The sequence below is a fragment of the Equus caballus genome, chromosome 10, assembly GCF_041296265.1.
Source record: "Equus caballus isolate H_3958 breed thoroughbred chromosome 10, TB-T2T, whole genome shotgun sequence".
NCBI classification, from domain to species: domain Eukaryota; kingdom Metazoa; phylum Chordata; class Mammalia; order Perissodactyla; family Equidae; genus Equus; species Equus caballus.
Genome location: NC_091693.1, coordinates 65,633,070 through 65,651,618, shown reverse-complemented (window position 1 = coordinate 65,651,618; position 18,549 = coordinate 65,633,070). Strand labels below are relative to the sequence as shown.

General features: G+C 37.8%; 1 protein-coding gene across 2 annotated transcripts in view; it reads right to left on the bottom strand.

Moving 5' to 3' along the window:
• AFG1L (AFG1 like ATPase) overlaps positions 1–18,549 on the bottom strand; it is a 196,164-nt gene that overhangs the window by 136,599 nt on the left and 41,016 nt on the right. For both annotated transcript variants that reach the window (XM_001503984.7, XM_070225336.1), the window contains exon 3: positions 7,490–7,541. In XM_001503984.7, coding sequence (XP_001504034.2) covers positions 7,490–7,541 — 52 coding nt within the window. The remainder of the gene's footprint in view (positions 1–7,489; positions 7,542–18,549) is intronic.

Genomic DNA, 18,549 nt, shown 5'->3' with positions numbered 1-18,549 from the left:
AGATTAGTGGTTGCCAGAACTTAGAAACGGAGGATGAAGGCTGGCCCAGTGGTGTAGTTAGGTTCCCATGCTCTGCTTTCGTGGCCTGGGGTTTACAGGTTTGGATCTGAGGCGCAAACCTACACACCGCTCATCAAGCCATGCTGTGGCAGCATTCCACATACAAAATAGAGGAAGAATGGCACAGATGCTGGCTCAGCGAGAATCTTCGTCAAGCAAAAAGAGGAAGATTGGCAACAGATGTTAGTGCTGGGTCAATCTTCCTCACCAAAAGAAAAAACAAGAAATTGAGGGTAAGCAGGTATGGTTACAAAATTATGGGCAACACAAGGGATTCTTGTGGTGATAGAATTGTTCAGTATCTTGACTGTGGTGGTAGATACATGAACCTACACAGGTAATAAATTGTACAGAACTAAATACACACACATAAGTGAGTATAAGTAAGACTGGAGCAATTTGAATAAGGCCCATGAATTGTATCAATGTCAATATCCTGGTTGTGATATATATACTATAGTTTTGCAAAATGTTACCTTTGGGGGAAAAAGAATAAAGTGCATGTGGATCCTTCTGTATTACTTTTAACAACTGCCTGTGAATTGATAATTATCTCAACAAATTTCAATTAAAAAAAATACTTCAAATGAATCAATCTGGCATGCAAATAACCCTCTGCCAAAATAAAATTCAACACATAAAAACCATATAATTATCACAACATTTGAAAACAATTTTGACAAAATTCAGCACACATTCATGATAAAAACTCTCAGAAAACTCGGAAAAGAGGGAGACTTCTTCAGTTTCATAAAGGATGAATACAAAAAAACTACAATGAAGAGATCTCAGCATCACTAATCATTTGAGAAATGCAAAACAAAACTACAATGAGATACCACTTCACATTCATTAGGATGGCTACTATGAAAAGAAAAGAGAGGCTAGCCCCATGGCATAGTGGTTAAGTTCAGCACACTCTGCTACAGCAACCCAGGTTCATGGGTTTGGATCCCAGGTGAAGACCTACACCACTCATCAGCCATGCTGTGGCGGTGACCCACATCTAAAGCAGAGGACGACTGGCACAGATGTTAGCTCAGGGCTAATCTTCCTCAGCAGAAAAAAACAGTAGAAAATAACAAGTGTTAGTAAGAATGTGGAAAAATGGGGACCCTTGTACATTGCTGGTGGGAATATAAAATGGTGCAGCTGCTGTGGAAAATGGTATGTCAGGTCCTCAAAAAAGTAAATGCACAATGACCATATGATCCAGCAATTCCACTTCAGGGTATATACACAAAACAATTGAAAGCAGGGATTTGAACAGATATCTGTACAGCAGTGTTCGCAGCAGTATTATTCACAACAATCAAAAGATGGAAACAACCCGGGGCCGGCCCAGTGCCACAGAGGTTAACTGCACACGTTCTGCTTCAGCGGCCCAGGGTTCGCCAGTTTGGATCCCAGGTGCGGACCTATGCATCACTTGTCAACCCATGCTGTAGCAGGCATCCCACATAAAATAGAGGAAGATGGGCACGGATGTTAGCTGAGGGCCAGTATTCCTCAGCACAAAGAGGAGGATTGGTGGCAGACGTTAGCTCAGGGCTAATCTTCCTCAAAAAAAAAAAAGTTTATTAAAAAAAAAGATGGAAACAACCCAAACATCCATCAACAGATGAATGGATAAACAAAACTGGTATATCTATATAATGGAATATTTTTCATCCCTAAAAAGGAATGGAATTCTGACAGATGCTACAATATAGATGAATCTTGAAGATCCTATGCTAAGTGAAATAAGCCAGACACAAAAAAATAAATATTATATGACTTCCTTTATATGAGGTATCTAGGGTGGTCAAACTCATAGAGACAAAAGTAGAATGGTGGTTGCCAGGGGCTGGGAGGGAGGTAGTACAGAATGGATAGATACTGTTTATAACAGGGACAGAGTCTCAGTTTGGGAAATGAAAAGATTCTGGGGACGGATGGTGGTGATGGTTCCACAACAATGTGAATGTACTTAATGCCACTGAACTGTATACTTAAAAAATGGTCAAAACAGTAAATTTTATGTTATACATATTTTGCTAACGATAAAAAAATTAAACATTAAGAAAAAAAATGCCTTGCAGTTAACATCATACTCACTACTCAAAGACTGAACTCTTCTCTAAAATTGGACACAAGGCAAGGACATCCACTCTCACTACTTCTACTGAACACTGTACCGGAGTTCCTAGCTAGTGCAAAGAGGCCAAAAAAGAACTAGAAGGCATACACATTGTAAAGGACAAAGTAAAATTATCTTTATTCACAGACAACACGATTGTGTACACGAAAAATCCTAAAGAATCTACCAAATAACCACTAGAGTTAATAATTGAATTTAGCAAGGTCATCAAAAAGTCAATTGCTTCTACACACCAGCAGTGATAAGTTGGAAATTAAAAATTTTAAATATAATACCATTTGCAGTGTCATCAGAAAACATAAAATACATAGAAATAAATTTATCAAAAACATGACAGACTTCTGTACTACAAACTACAAAACACCACTGAGAAAAATTAAAGATCTTAAAAAATGAAGAAATTGCGGCCAGCCCAGTGGTATAGTAGTTAAGTTCACACACTCCGTTTTGGTGGCCCAAAGTTCGCGGGTTCAGATCCTGAGCTTGGACTTACACACCGTTCATCAAGCCCTGCTGGGGCGGCATCCCACATACAAAATAGAGAAAGATTGGCATGGATATTAGCTCAGTGACAATCTTCCTCAAGCAAAAAGAGGAAGATTGGCAAGAGATGTTAGCTCAGGGCCAATCTTGCTCACGAAAAAAAAAAAGAAGAAGAAGAAATATACCATGCCCATAGATTAAAAGACTCAATATTTTAAGCTTTCAATTCTGTGCAAATTGATCTATAGATTCAATAAGCACAATCAAAGTCCCCAGAATGATCTTTTTTAAGAAAGTGACAAACTCATTCTAAAATGCATATGGAAATACAAAGGCCATAGAATAGCCAAAACAACCTTGAAAACGACAAAATTGGAGGACGTACATCACACCACGGAGATGCATCAGCAAAATCCAGGTTGTAGGAAACCCTACAGGACAAATAAGTTTATATATATGTATGTAAGTGTGTATACATATATACATATACATATGCACACATATATAAACATATATACGCATGTACACACACATATATATGTATACACACACGCACACTTACAAACATAATCTGGATTTTGCTGAAGCACCTCTTTGGTGTGACATGAGTCACACATACACACACACACACACACACACACAAAGAGAGATCTAAAGATGACCAATATCACATTGAAAACAGAAACATTTATGATATAATTAGAAATGTGAATAACTGAATATTTGATGAAATTAAAAATAATTTTTAAAAGTATGAAAATGATAGAGGCTATACATACTTAAATTTCTACTTATTTTGTATTCATTATTCCTCTTATTAATTCTTATCAATGTCTATATTTTCTCTACTTCTAACAGAGACTAGTAGATATACACAAGAAATTATCAATATTTCACTTTCCACAGCACCAAACAGTGCTCAGTGTGAGTATCAGAGGAGAATGTTCAGTTCATGCCACTAGCAAAATAGGAAAAAAGGTAACCAAGACCTTTCTGAAATGTAAAATTCTTTTAATGTGTCTATGATATGCAACTTTAGGTTTAGTATGGTGGGCAAGAGCCTGTAGGTGGTGTAATATCAGAGATGTTAAAAGATTTCTTTGCCCAAAATCACTAAGTGGCCAGGTGGGTCACTAAAGTTCCATTTCATACACCAAAATTTCAGTGAAATTCTAACTCCTAGAAGATTCTCTTTAAATCCAAATGTTCGGGTCCGTGGCCACTAAGTTTGTGCTCTCCACTTCGCCAGCCCAGGGTTTGCCAGTTCGGATCCTGGGCACAGACCTAGCACCATTCATCAGGCCATGCTGAGGCGGCGTCCCACAGAGCAGAACTAGAAGGACCTACAACTAGAATATACAACTATGTACTGAGGGGCTTTGGGGAGAAGAAGGGAAAAAAAAAGATTGGCAACAGATGTTAGCTCAGGGCGAATCTTCCAAAAAATATATAAAAATAAATGCAAATGTTCTGGAGAGGTAACCTCCTAATCCAATGGTACCCATTAAAAATTTAGCAAGTAGTTTAGAACAGCTTAGATTAGAAATAGCTTAGAAGTAGTTCAGACATTTAGCTAGAAGGCAGATCCTGGGATAACAGGAGTCCAACCAATTTAAACAAGTAGAGGAGAAAGCTGCGTCCTCTGGAGGATCCAGCATTGGAAACCCTGAGGCCTGAAGGGGTCAAAGAGCAGGAACAAACCCTAGCACGCCAACAGGTAGTAATGGATACTAGAGACACCAGACCAGTGTTTTGCAAGCTGCCACTAAAACAGAACTTTTTTGTCATAAGATAGAATGGAATAGAATAGAATAAAATAGAATAGAAAATATCAAAACACGGAAGTGTAAGTTTTCCTTCATGAAACTATTTTTCATAGGTATGTGTGTATGTGTGTACACGCACGTGAGCAGGCATACACTAGGTCGGGACACAAAATATATTTCTGTCAGTCATGTTCAAAAATGTTTCAAAGCCATCGCAACAGTTTGTAACTTTTCAGTGAGCAAAGGCCGTGTCTCCTTTTAGTCACTTTACATCTCCAGAAACAACACACTGCCTGGTACAAGGCAGAAGCTCAATAAACACTTGTCGAGTGAATGGAAGAATGTGGACAGGAGATGTTGGAAAAAGGTGGGGAAGAAACCAATACTAATTTTACCTACTTCACAATTTTGCTTTTGTCTCTACAGAATCCTAAATAAAACCTTGTATTTTTCTCAAAAGAAGATTCTAACTAGGAGAGTAATTTGTGAAACCTAAAACTCTTTTAAGTGCTAACTTTGAAGCCAAAATTGACTGCTCGAGAGCCCCGCCTAGTGGTGCCCTTTTCACAGCCAACCCCCTGCAGAAGGAGCTGGAAGCGGCGTCCTCCATCATTGCCTCCAAGCCCAGCAGAATTTTGCTTCCCAGGTCCTAACCTTAAAACAAGTCTACCTTTCACCTGGTGAAGTTGCCAATGTGAAATAGGAGAGGTTAAACAGGAGGCAGTAAAACAGGGACTGATAAACAAAAATGTACTTTTTTCTCTTCTAATGTACCGAACAAATCATTAGCCCAGCCATCACCACTGTAGTCTGCCGGTCAAAAGTTGAGCCCTGGTTGTAAGAAAACCAGTTGCAGGGGAAGAATGAAGCCATAACATACTACTACTGAAGCTTTGGGCTTCTGTATGAGATGTGCTAAGCATTTTATTAATGAAAACACTTCACTTCAGGGTTGAACCATGATGGTAATCCCTCCAACTTCTACATCAACTCTACTGGGGTTTCCTGGATTGAGAGTCCATCTAAGACAATCATCTCAACATGTCTCTGAAGAAGGAGAGTAGAACGAAGTGAGCATGACAGAGCCCAAGCCAAGAGCAGGAATAAGGAGGGAGAAGGAGGCGCTATGAAGCAGACATCATCTTTCCCATCCAGCCTCCTTAAAATTTCATACCTGTTGCCCAAGTCTAAAAAAGGAAAATAGTAAAGAATAAGAGCTAATGAAAACATTCTGATGCTATTCTCCCAGTCAGAGAGCACCCAAGATGAGAATTTGACATATCTTTCATTACCTATTTTGTAACTATTCTAAACTCAAGTGATTACAGCCACCAAAATGTTCATCTCATTTCCTGTTTCAAAACTACTTTCTCTTCCCCTCTCTATATAATAAAGAAGTTCCTAACCAGAGGTTGCCACACAGCCAGCCTATGTGAACATCCCATGTTATTACATCTTTTCTAATTCTCTCCAACATTCAGATGAATTACATTTATTGTACCTCCCTTCAATTCATTAGAATATGGCTGTATTTTCCAAACTAAAATCTAATAACTTTCATAGGTTGCTGGGTTTTTCTAAGTCCTTTTGCAGAAGTGGAAACAGTTGTGCTTTACTAACCATCTCCATTTATGGTTAAGTGGTTAAGGTAACAGGAGAAACAAAGATGGTGATTTTAGCAATGACAAAACATGAAAGTGAAGGTATAGGAAGTAAGTGTTCTACAAAGAGGCAAAGAACCAGAGATGACAACAGAATGAGACCTGCTAGAGGTACCCAAAGGTGCAGACACATGAAACTGATCAAGAACCTGGTATAAATTGCTTCCTAAGTAAGAAGTAAGCATGCATGGTCTCAAAAATACCAATTAACCAATAAACTAAAAAAAAAGAATAGTTTGAGCTTCTTTCACATTTTTAAATTTCAAGAACTTGAAGAATCCTACGGGGCAATCTCTATCATTCACTGTGAGCTAAACAATTCTCTTTTTATTAGATTTGCTAAATCTATAAGTGTAAAACAGGTATTGAGAGGCATTCGTAAGCAAATCAGAAAGAGAGGGAAGATCCAGAAAAGAACAGTTTCATCTTTAAGGCACTATAACTACTTATTCAACTCCTATTATTTTTAGGAGTTGCACTGAAATTCTTAGTAAGATAATAACCTCTGCTACCATTTCCTCATAATTCAAATTTATTATGGCTACAGGAGAGCCTGAAGGCTGTTTATTAGTCAAGAACCAAAACTGATCTCGGTACATGTAAATGTGCATTTTGAGTATATCAATAAAAGAAATGATTGAAAGCAATAAGGCCAGATAAAGTAGGAGCCATGTTCATGACCTCAGTGAATGTGGGTAATCAGGGAGAGGTTTAGGACTAGGACAAAAGGATTTGTTTGAAGAAACAGAAACCAGAAATAGATAATTTCAGCAAGAATGAAGTCAGGGAAGAAGCAAGACATTAACTGATTAGGAAAATCTAGAAAGTGAGGGACAGCTCATAAAGTTTCCAAGAAAATCTGAGTCTTTGTGCTGAATGTATGGAAGTGGGACACCAAGCAAATGTTACCATCCATGTGTTAAGAATATACATTAATAACTAAATTAAAGATAATAACTAAATTGAGGACAAGGGCTTAGATTATGAGTAGAAATATTAGTGGAAATTAAAAGTTAAAAAGAACAGCTTATTTTTTAAAAAGTATTAAGCTGAGTCAAATAGCACTGAGCAATGAGATGCAGATTTATCTAATAACCTATCTACAGATGATTTCCTTCCCTGAGATCAACTCATTTCATACATTAAACAGTGTTTGCACCCTAACCTGCTAACTAATCCTGCTTTAAACTACAGTCACACACTATGAGAAGCAAAAGGGCAAACTAAGATCACTGCCCTCCCGTCCCCTTTCCTCTCCCCTTATTTTACCTTATTCCTTTGCTGGCAGCCAATTGAGGGATAGAAACGGAAGTTATCCCTGAGTGAACGCTGGGACACTTTCTGTTTGGACCACTCAAAACTTATTTCAGCACACTTACCAACATCTCCATAAACATACAGGCCCCTTGGAGGTTTTCTCCTTGAAAAAAGCTGCAAATTAAGAACAAATTATAAATCTCTAACATGGAAATAATTAAATATCATCATATACATAGTGTTCCTAACTGTGCTATACAGGACTAAAATGGGCTATTGTACACAATAAGTACGAAAAACTTGATGTAAAAGGCTAAGAAGCCCAACTTAGGTTTTAATACAGGAGGCAAGAATCATGGGAGCCCAGAGCAAGGGCACTGAAGTCACACAATTTGAGTTTACATCCCCTACACCATTTACTAACCATGTAATCTTCCCCTTCTTTCCCAAATGGGCTCCCCAAACAACAACCACCAAGCTCCCTCTCAGCAAGCAAGAGACGAAAAGAATTTCTCTGGAGAAACTGAACGGTCTCCAGGAAAAAAAGGCTCAACGGCATTTATGTGTGGGCTTCTCTCAAAGATGTCCCTATCAGATCACCTTACAGTAAAACACAGCAGTCAACAAATCTCTTAAGATGGAGCCTCCAATCAGCTTGTTAGTATCTGAAAAGACTCTAAAACGAATTGATAGCCAAGAATCAATAGAAATTTGAAAAAAAACTTCCAAGATGAAAGTCAGAGACCAGAGCAAATAAACAGTAGGGGAGGAAAATTCACAGGAAACAGACTACGCAAACAGCAAAGGGAAACTTCAAATTAAAACTGTAATCGACACAACCAATATGCTGGGGGAAATAAGAGAAGCTATTAATACTATAAAGCAAGAACACAATGCAATTTTTTAAAAGGAACATTAAGAACAAAAGAGAGCATTCTGAAATGTAAAATATAGTAGCAGAAATAAAATTCCAGAAAAAGGATTAGATGATAAGCTCGAGGAAATGTTCCAGAAAATACAACAAATAAATAGCAACAATAAGAGATGGAAAACATAAGAAAATTACACGATTAATTCAGGAAGCCCAATATATGACAAAAAGGAATTCTAGAAAGAGAAAAGAGAGAAAAAAAAAGAGGGAAGAAGTTATCTAAGAAATTTATGCAGATTTTTCTCAGATGTGAAGGACTTAATTTCTAGATAAGGAGGACGGAATAAGTGTCCGGCACAATGAAGGAAATAAGATCTATAACAAGCCACAATTCTGAAATTTCACCGAGGACATAAAGAAGACCCTACAAACGTCCAAGGTGGTGGGGGTGGGGGGAGCAGTAGCAGTTAGAGGTGGGTAGAGGAACAGGTCAAAACAACAGATAAAGACTTGAGTAAAATTTGAGGGACAATGATTTTCAATCTAATCCATCCAATTTATCCATCAAGTGTGCAAATGGGAAATTGACATTCCATACATACAGGGTCTCAAAAAAACCTCCCCAACAGAAATAGGAACACCCAGGCTCCAGGAAACACAGAGGATCCTGGGGAGGAAGCCCTGGTAAGATGGAGAGTTGCTCCAGAACCACAGCGGCACAAGCAGGTCAAGAAAGCAATTAAGTCCAGTCCAGAACAGGAGGATGGAGGGCTCCAAGGGAGAAACAAAACGGAACTTCTCTTTGCTTAATATTATTATTAACCAAATAACCATCCTGAATTTTGTTGCACTTAGAAGAGCAACCTTCAAACTCTGCAACAGGTCCTGGACACCTGTGCAAAAACCAAGGTAAACCAGAGCAGAGAGAATTCAGAAAGGGTAAAAGCAGAAAGAAGCGAAGGTTATACCACTTAGCACCAACTAGAAGTCAATATTTCAGCAGAGAACATTCTCCAAAGCTAGATTTCAGGATCTAGTACTAATGCTTTCGTTTTTTAATCTGTGGATTCACTCCAACATGCCTCAGAAACCTCTCTCACTTTCCTGTCCCTCTCTCAGCTTTACCTATAAATCCAGCCCCTGACTCCAGCAGGCCCCTTCCAGAAGAACCTTCACCAGGCTTTAGGCAAAAGTATCTTCTCTGCTTTGATTCTGCCAGCTGAATGCCTCCCCTCTGTTCTCTGCACATTAACTTACCAGCTATTCTTAAATCTCAACTGAAAACAGATTCCACTCCTGCCATAACCTTTTAATTTGCCTTGTTTTAATATCTTATATGAACCCTTCTTGTACACTGGTTATTCTCTTTTCCACTTGCCAGGAAAAAAGCATTAGCTCTTAAATAATTTTAGAACCCTTTGAACTTAATAATCTCTAAGTTTATGCTATATATTAGAAAACTTACAACCTAATAATCTCTAAGTATATTCTATATATTAGAAAGCTTTTGAAAGCAACATTCTGTACTAGGTAACTGGAAGCACATAGCAATTAATAATTCTTCACAACACAGTTTGCAGGAATAGTCTGGGGCTACTCTAGTACTGTTCATGTGCTATAAGCAATATATGCTGAATAAACAAAGTTCAAGGCAAAAATTTAACAAAGATGGGGGAAAAGATGGCACGGAGAGAACTCAATGCTATTGAAAAAAAAAAGAAAAGCACTCAGGTCCTATCTTCTGTTTTACCCACTCACATTCAATATATTTTCAAAAGAGCACTTTGGCAAATATATTACATATATAATTTATATTATAGTAAAATCTAGAGGATGACAAAGAGATACTGTTGTAGAGTACCAAAGGGGATCCTCCCACAGCTGAGATCACAAACACATGGTATGACACAAATACTGTTTAAGATGAAGATTTTATTCTAAATAAATTGACAAAAATGATAAATGTTAGATACCATCTATCTAAATGATGCTATATACTCCACGTATTACTTAAGGCAGGCTAATTTTCTCCTAATAAAAATTTCAGTCTTCCAAAAATTACTGAAATTATTTCAAAGGATTTAAAAATCTATATTTTAAGAGGTAAATCAGAGGACTGAACAGAGAACAGTAAGACTATTTAGAAGGCTATAAAATGGGTCCTAAAGAAGTTTTAAAATTCTTTATTCATAGCTGTGAATTCAGGGAGAGTTAGGTTCACACAGTTTTCTTCAAAATAACTAACTTACACAGGAACCCACACCATTTACATACTCCTAATTTACATTTTCTCACAGTTTATCCTATTTTTTCAGTACCATGAAATTCCTTTCTTAATGTTTTAATTTCCTGTAATTTGTTCTTATGTCTCAGAGAACTCCACCCTGGCATAGCTCCTCAGTGCTGGTATTCTCCTGTGCTCCCCTCCCCCATATGCCTCCTCCTTCCTGCTGGGGACCCAGGAAGCTAACCTTGCTGGCTGGCTGCTGGCTGGGCTCAGCCCCTGGGACTCACTACTTAAAGGAGATGGGAGGGAGAAGGTAGAGAAAAATCCAGATCATTCTCTCCTGTTCCCTCCCGACTTCAGTGCTGCATCTCTGGCAGAGCTGCATCCCTCCAGAACCATGAGGTCCTCATGACACAGCTCTAGGTCTCTCCAGGCTCTTCCTTCAGCCCTCCATTCCTTGTTTGCTGTCTTAGGCTGCCCTGCCCATGTCATCTCTTGATTCAGTCTTTATCTGAAACATCTGCTGTGAATGTTTCCTCCCAGGAATCTGATACATACTCAATCCTTAAAATGCACAAACACTAGACAAAGACTTGAAAATCTGAACAAATGAATAAGTTTCCCTAGTGACAAGTTGTAAGTCATGTTACTTGTATCCAAGTGAATTTGTAAAGTAGGATGATGACATCTTCTCTAATGGGTTTTTGATAAGGATCCAATGACACTGTATTATAGATTGTGTAGATGGAAAGCTTGAGGATGATGCTGGAAGACAGTGGTAATCTATCACCTACCTCCTAAGCATAAAAGATATAGCAGAAGAGTATCGGAGTTGAAACCAAAAGATCCGAGTACAAATTCTGGGTCTGCTACTTAGGAGCTATGTGACTCTGGATAAGACACATCAACTCTACAACCCGCTGTTTCCTTATCTCTTGGGTGCAGGGCAGAGAACAGGGGAGTTCCCACTCACTGCCCACCTCTGCATGACTAATCACAAGGCCCACTCACTCACACTGAAGACTGCAAACATCATGTGCTTACTGATGCCTGCTTCCATCCAAACCTGTGGACTATGCAAAAAGAAACATCACACCCTTTGACACATCCCTCTCAAAGATCTGAACAATACTAATGCACGTTTAAGCTATTCTACGTCTATATAAACTCTACACCAAACAAATCAAGAACACATTCAAGAACATGTGGCACAATTTCAAACGTAGTCCATATGCCGAGCCATAAAGGAAACTAATAAATTCCAAAAAATCACTGTACTCCAACAATAATGTAATAAAGTTAGAACTAAATGATGGAAGGATAACTAAAAATAAAGAAAATCTCATACTAAGGTATCGACCTTCCCAACACATTCACCCAGACTTCTGAAGATTGCTGAAAAAAGTCTGGAAGCCCTGCAGAGGGTACCCTCTCACCAGTCCCTCCATACTGTCAACAATTCTGATTCCCTGGTTAGTTCACTCTCTGTCTCCACAATGTTTCTCTGGAACCTTCTCAGTTCCCTTCAAGCTAAACTACACTTCCCGTTACTTTCAGCAGATGCCTACTTCTTCATAGAGAGAAAACAGAAGGCATTGGGTTGGAACTCCTTCAACTTCTTATATGAAATTGCAATCCCACCCATATCTGCATCCATCCTTTCCTCTCTTCTTCCTGTGACAAAGGAAGATGATTCCTCTTCCTATACAACCTTCTATCAACTGATATATGAAATATCAACTTCATGTAAAATGTCTTTCTGTGAATTTGTTTTTACAATCTTGAAGCGTAATGTCTTATAAGCAAGACATAAACCTAAAAACCCTAAGGGAAAAGAAAGATACAAAAGCAGTGAAATTAAACATTTGTTTGGGAAAAAAATGCTAAGGAAGGTAAAAAAGCAAATAATAAACTACAAACAAAAATTTGCAACACCTATTACAGACAAGAACTTATTTCCTTAGTAAATGAAGAGTTTTTATAAATCGATAAGGAAAGTACAAATGGATTAAACATATGAAAGAATATTTAATCTCATTCACAATAAAAGAAGTGTGATTTAAAATGACAATGAAATACCATCATGACAAAAATCTAAAAGTCTGAGATGATACAGTATTATCAAAGATGTATGGAGACAGGAAGGCTCACAAACTGCTAAGAATATGAATTGCTGCAATCTCTTTTGAGGCAATTTGGCATTGTCTTTTAGAATGTACTTTAACTGAATAATTCCATTTCTAGAAATTTATCCTGCAGGAGTACCCACACATGTACACAAAGATGCATGGACAGTCCATTAATAGGACATGTTAGTATATATTCATATGATGGAATACTATACCATTGTTAAAAGCTATTGAATTGTGGAACATTCATATGAAAGAATTACAAAGAGCAAGGTAGCTCTTATAAGAAGTAGAGAGTCTGATGTGGCATTGTCTCCCAGATACAGTGTTAAAGTTAAAAAAATTTTAAAAATACAAACCAGTGTGTATGCTGTGGTCCCACCATATAAAAAAGAAGTAAGAATGTGTGGGCATACATTCACATACACAATTGTTTATAAAGGTTATCAGAAAATTTCTGGAGGACTCCGCAAGAAACTCAACAGTGAACACTCCAGAAAGGGAACGGAGGGGATAAGAGGGTCTTAATTTTAATTGTACTCTCCTTTATAAAGTTTTAATTTGTTACCAAGTATAAATGGGTTTTTTTCTTTTCATTAAAAAGGATGATTTAGAGAAGAGTAGATATGCTTATGCCAGAGGACTCATTAGCCACAGCACAAGAAAAGTAAAGGGATAAAAAAGGTGTTAGGTACAAAGAGGACAGGACTGGAGAAGAGACATCAGCTGAGTAGAAATTTAAACAAACTTCTGGAAGAGTGAATGTTGACAAAGGAGGGTAACTGAGCGAGCAGGTGGGAACAGCAGAGCACAGAGCGGCCCTGGAGAAATGTGCCCTGAGGACGGACACTAGAGAGGCTGAAGGTCTTGGAAAGGAGGGGTCTTGTGGAGAGCATGAGAAAAAGGGGGGAGAAGGATGAAGCGAACATCCGTATGTGGAATAGTCACATACAACCACAGCCATCCCCCTCCCCCTCCCCCTCCCCGACAGCACCCCTAGAACACTTTTAACGCCCAGGCAAAAGATCAGAAGCCTCTTCTCAGACCAAAACCAGACATGTAGAGTTCCATTGTATCAGCGTGTCCACTGGCCTACTTGATGGAGCCAAGAGACCACACAGAACACACTCCTCAAATTTTCCAATACTTTTAAATTCCAAATTTCCTATTAAAGTTTGGGCTCTAAACTAGAACAGGATCTCCTATGGCAGGGACAAGGACTTAATCATCTTAGCATCCACAGAACAACGGACACAGTAGACACTCAAAAGTGAGTGTTGAGTCAATGCCTTCAAGAATTGCAGGCGATGGTAAGAAATAACAAATAGCTTTCTGGGACAAACTTAAAAGGAAATCATGAAATGTGTATACAGACTACACACAGGAACAAAAGATGAGAGCTGTCCCGTTGTCATAAAAATCACCTCCCCTCATTCCTGTACTGGCTTTTGTTGAGTTCTCTGCCTCAGATTTACAACATTTGCTAACTGACTGTTCTTCCCAACCATCAACACTAGTTGTTTAATTTATTTTAAACTTTTATATTAAAAGCAAGAAAAATAGAACAAATAAAGTTTGAAGTCGGCAACTAGAAAAAAATTTGTTGTACCATATGCTTTGAGTTAATCCCAGTATTAATTTGGATATTTTCAAATAGCCATTAGTTCTAAAATAAATCAGCCTTCTTTATATTTATTACTTTAGCCACAGGCAGGCATAAACAGGGGCTTCATAAATGCCTTTAGGTCATGGTGACCATAATATGGTCACCTAGTCTGAGGACCGTAGGATTTGTAATGCATTAGAATAGGAGATCTTTCCACGGACATAGCAACTTTGGTCAGAGGTCCCTCAAATATATCACAACAAGGAGACACGATGAAATATGGAGGTTGCAGTGCAAACAACATATTACTAGAAAAAATAGCTCAAATGCATGTTTTCTTTTTGGAAGTTATCTTTAAATATAACTACAGTCCCCCCTACTCCATATCCATTGCTTTCCACTTTTCCACAACTGTGCAACAGACACGCTCTTTAAGTGAGAATGACCCCATCCCCAGCTCCATCCCCCGTAACAGGGTGATGGGTTGAGGTCTGAGCTTATGACCCAAGTTTGATCAAGTGGAGTTCTGCTGTTCAACACTTGGTGAAAAAGAAGCTCTTTCTTCTGGGCAGTATGGTGCATAGACGTGACACAAGTTTGCTACTTTGAGATAAGCCAAGCTAAACACAAAGCCAAAATATGCAAGAGGGCAAACTCAAGAAGATCTCAAAGAAATACAGCCAAGACCCTAATACACTGCACCTGAAGCATACCTAAGCCCTGGACTTCTACATGAGTCAAGTGATTACTTATCCTGTTTAACCCAGTTTTAGCTGGGTTTTCTGTTACTTGTAACTGAAAGCATGCTAACTGATGCCATAATATATTCCACTTAGCCATGTTAGTGGCCTGATATAAGTAAAGTATTTATGAAAGTATCTATTCTCAAGAGAGAGCTATAGTAATCAAAATGGTATGGTATTGGCATAAAAACAGACACATAGATCAATGGAACAGAAGAGAAAGCCCAGAAATAAACCCACACATATATGGTCAATTAATTTATGTCAAAGGAGGCAAGAACATACAATGAAGAAAAGATAGTCTCTCCAGTAAATGGTGCTGGGAAAACAGGACAGCCACATACAAATCAGCTGAAAATATCTGCAAATCATATATCTGATAAGGATTTAATATCCAAAATATATAAAGAACTCATACAACTCAGTGGCCAAAAGACCCCAAAAAATCCAGCTAAACAATGGGCAGAGCATCTGAATAGATATTTTTCCAAAGAAGACATACAGATGACCAACAGGTACATGAAAAGGTGCTTAACACCACTAACCATCAGGGAAATGCAAATCAAAAACCACAATGAGATATCACCTCACATCTGTTAAAATGGCTATTATCAAAAAGACAAGAAATAAGGGTGCTGGCCCAGTGGCGTAATGGTTAAGTTCACGCACTCTGGTTTGGTGGCCCGGGGTTTGCAGATTCAGATCCTGGGTGTGGACTTATACACTGCTCATCAAGCCCTACTATGGAGGCATCCCCCATACAAAATGGAGGAAGATTGCCATAGATGTTAGTTCAGCAAGAATCTTCCTAGAGCAAAAAGGAAGACCGGCAACAGATGTTAGCTCAAGGCCAGTCTTCCTCACCAAATAAAAAGAAAAAAGACAAGAAATAACAAGCGTTGGCAGGGATGTAGAGAAAAGGGAACATTTGTTCACTGTTGGTAGGAATGTAAATTGTTGTAGCAACTATGGAAAACAGTATGGAGGTTCCTCAAAAAATTTAAAATAGAACTACCATATGATCCAGCAATTTCACTTCTGGGTATTTATCCAAAGGAAACAAAAACACTAACTCAAAAAGATACATGCACTCCCATGCTCACTGGAGCATTAATTACAATAGCCAAGACATGGAAACAACCAAAGCATTCATCAATGGATGAATGGATAAAGAAGATATGGTGTATAACTACAATGAAATATTATTCAGCCATAAAAAATGAGGAAACCCGGGGCTGGCCCACTGGCATAGCAGTTAAGATCGCACGCTCTGGTTTGGCAGCCAGGGTTCGCTGGTTCAGATCCTGGGTGCAGACCTATACACTGCTTATCAAGCCATGCTGTGGCAGGAGTCCCACATATAAAATAGAGGAAGATGGTCACAAATGTTAGCTCAGGGCCACTCTTCCTTGGCAAAAATAGGATTGGCAGCAGATGTTAGCTCAGGGCTAATCTTCCTCAAAAAAAAAAAAAGAGAGGAAACGCTGCCATTTATAACAACATGGATGGACCTTGAGGGCATTATGATAAGTGAAATAAGTCAGAGAAAGACAAATACAGTATGACATCACTTATACGTGGAATCTAAAAAAACAAAATAAACTCATAGATATGTAGTCAGGAAGCATCCTCAAGTTTAGACTTATTATAATAACCTAAATCAAAAGGGAAGATGAGGGGCCAGCCCTGTGGCCTAGTGGTTAAGTTCATGCACTCCACTTCGGCGGCCTAGGGTTTCGCTGGTTTGGATCCTGGGCATGGACATGGCACCTCTTGTCAGGCCATGCTGAGGCAGCGTCCCACACGCCATAACTAGAAGGACCCACAACTAGAATATACAACTATGTACTGGGGGGATTTGGGGAGAAAAAGCAGAAAAAACAAAAAGGATTGGCAACAGTTGTTAGCTCAGGTGCCAATCTTTAAAATAAAAAAAAAAAAGAGAGGATGATAAGAAAAGCAGGTATCAAAAACAGTCATTAAAATTTTTTTTAAAAATATGACTATACTGCAAATTGTCCAAGAAGGAAATGCACTGATGTCATGAGTGTTTGGGGTCCTGACTGTTATGCATTTGGTGATGTACTCCAAACCACTAAATTTAGTAAAAATTTATGTTTTGAATTTTACATATACTTTATATAAAGCCCATTTCCACACAAGGACTCTTTGGAACATGTGGTTTATATTTTTAAAAGTAAATATCTAATCATCATTCTATCAAAATTTTATGAGACAAAATCAAATGCGAATTATGGATCCTGGATCCAAACACAGACACACAGACACAAACACACATACACACACAGGGTTAAAAGAACATTTGGGTAAAAATTCAAGAAGTCTGAATTTGAACGTGGGCTTCATTTTTAGGATTGCCAGATAAAATACAGGATGCCCAATTACATTTGAATTTCAGACTAACATCAAATAATTTTTAGTATATGTATGTTCCAAATATTGCATGGGACATATGTGTACTAAAAAACTATTCATTATTTACCTGAAATTCAAGTTTAACTGGACATCCTGTATTTTTATTTGCCAAATCAGGCAACTCTTTTAGATAATATTGTTATATCAATGTCAAATTTCTCGGGTGTGATAATGGTAATACAGTTATGCAGTTATTCCAATATCTTTATTAGGAGATATATAATGATGTTTTTAGGGGTCAAGTGTTATGATTTTGCAACTTACTCTCAGATGACTAAAGAAAAACATATATTTAGAGAGAGAAGAAAACAAGTGTGGCAAAATGTTAATCATTAGTGGGCTTAAGTGTATTGTTGAAATTTTTCAAAATAAAAAGGAAAAAACAAAACAAAATTTGGTAAGGTGACTAATTACTGTATTACTTTTTCTTTTGAATTAAATTTAAAATTATTCCAAAAGTACCCGCATATTTGCATTTTAGACAGCTACTTTCAAAACTGTTACCAAAACTATTTCTTTAACTGCTGCAAAGTAAACATTTGTCATCCACCATTCCAAATACTTTTATTTAATCATTCTAACCCTATTCTTTGTTCCTTATGATATTAAAATTCTATCATGAACAAATAACCCAAGGTGATTCTCATCAAAGTTATAAATTAAAATAGCATGTCCTCCACCGTTCTGGGTTACTATCCATCTGCTACTCTGGCATAATTTCCATTAGGATAATTAGATAATAAGGATGGTGCTTTAAAATAAAAAGTGTTTCCAATTTGTTTAAAATGCAGGAATACTATTTTTCCTCTTTCTCCCCACTCCCCTCACCATTCCATTATTATCTCCCAAAATGACAGAATCGGAGACAATGATTCCAGCTGGAATGCTGAGCATAATTACATCTTTTAAAAACTAGCATTATATGATTCTCAACATAGACCACTTTTTCATAAAAGTAAATCACTTCAGGTTCCTAACAAAATCTTTAAAAACTAAAAAACTGAACTATATGTTAGCACCCGTAAATTCTCTCTAAATGAAAATCTTTTTTTAAATGCCTTCAGCTGATTTGCAAAAGAACCCTCATAACCTAAAGTACACCAATTTGTTCAGTTTACTAGTATAATTAAGCCTATTTAAGTATCTAAATAACTAGAAAGTGTGTGTAAG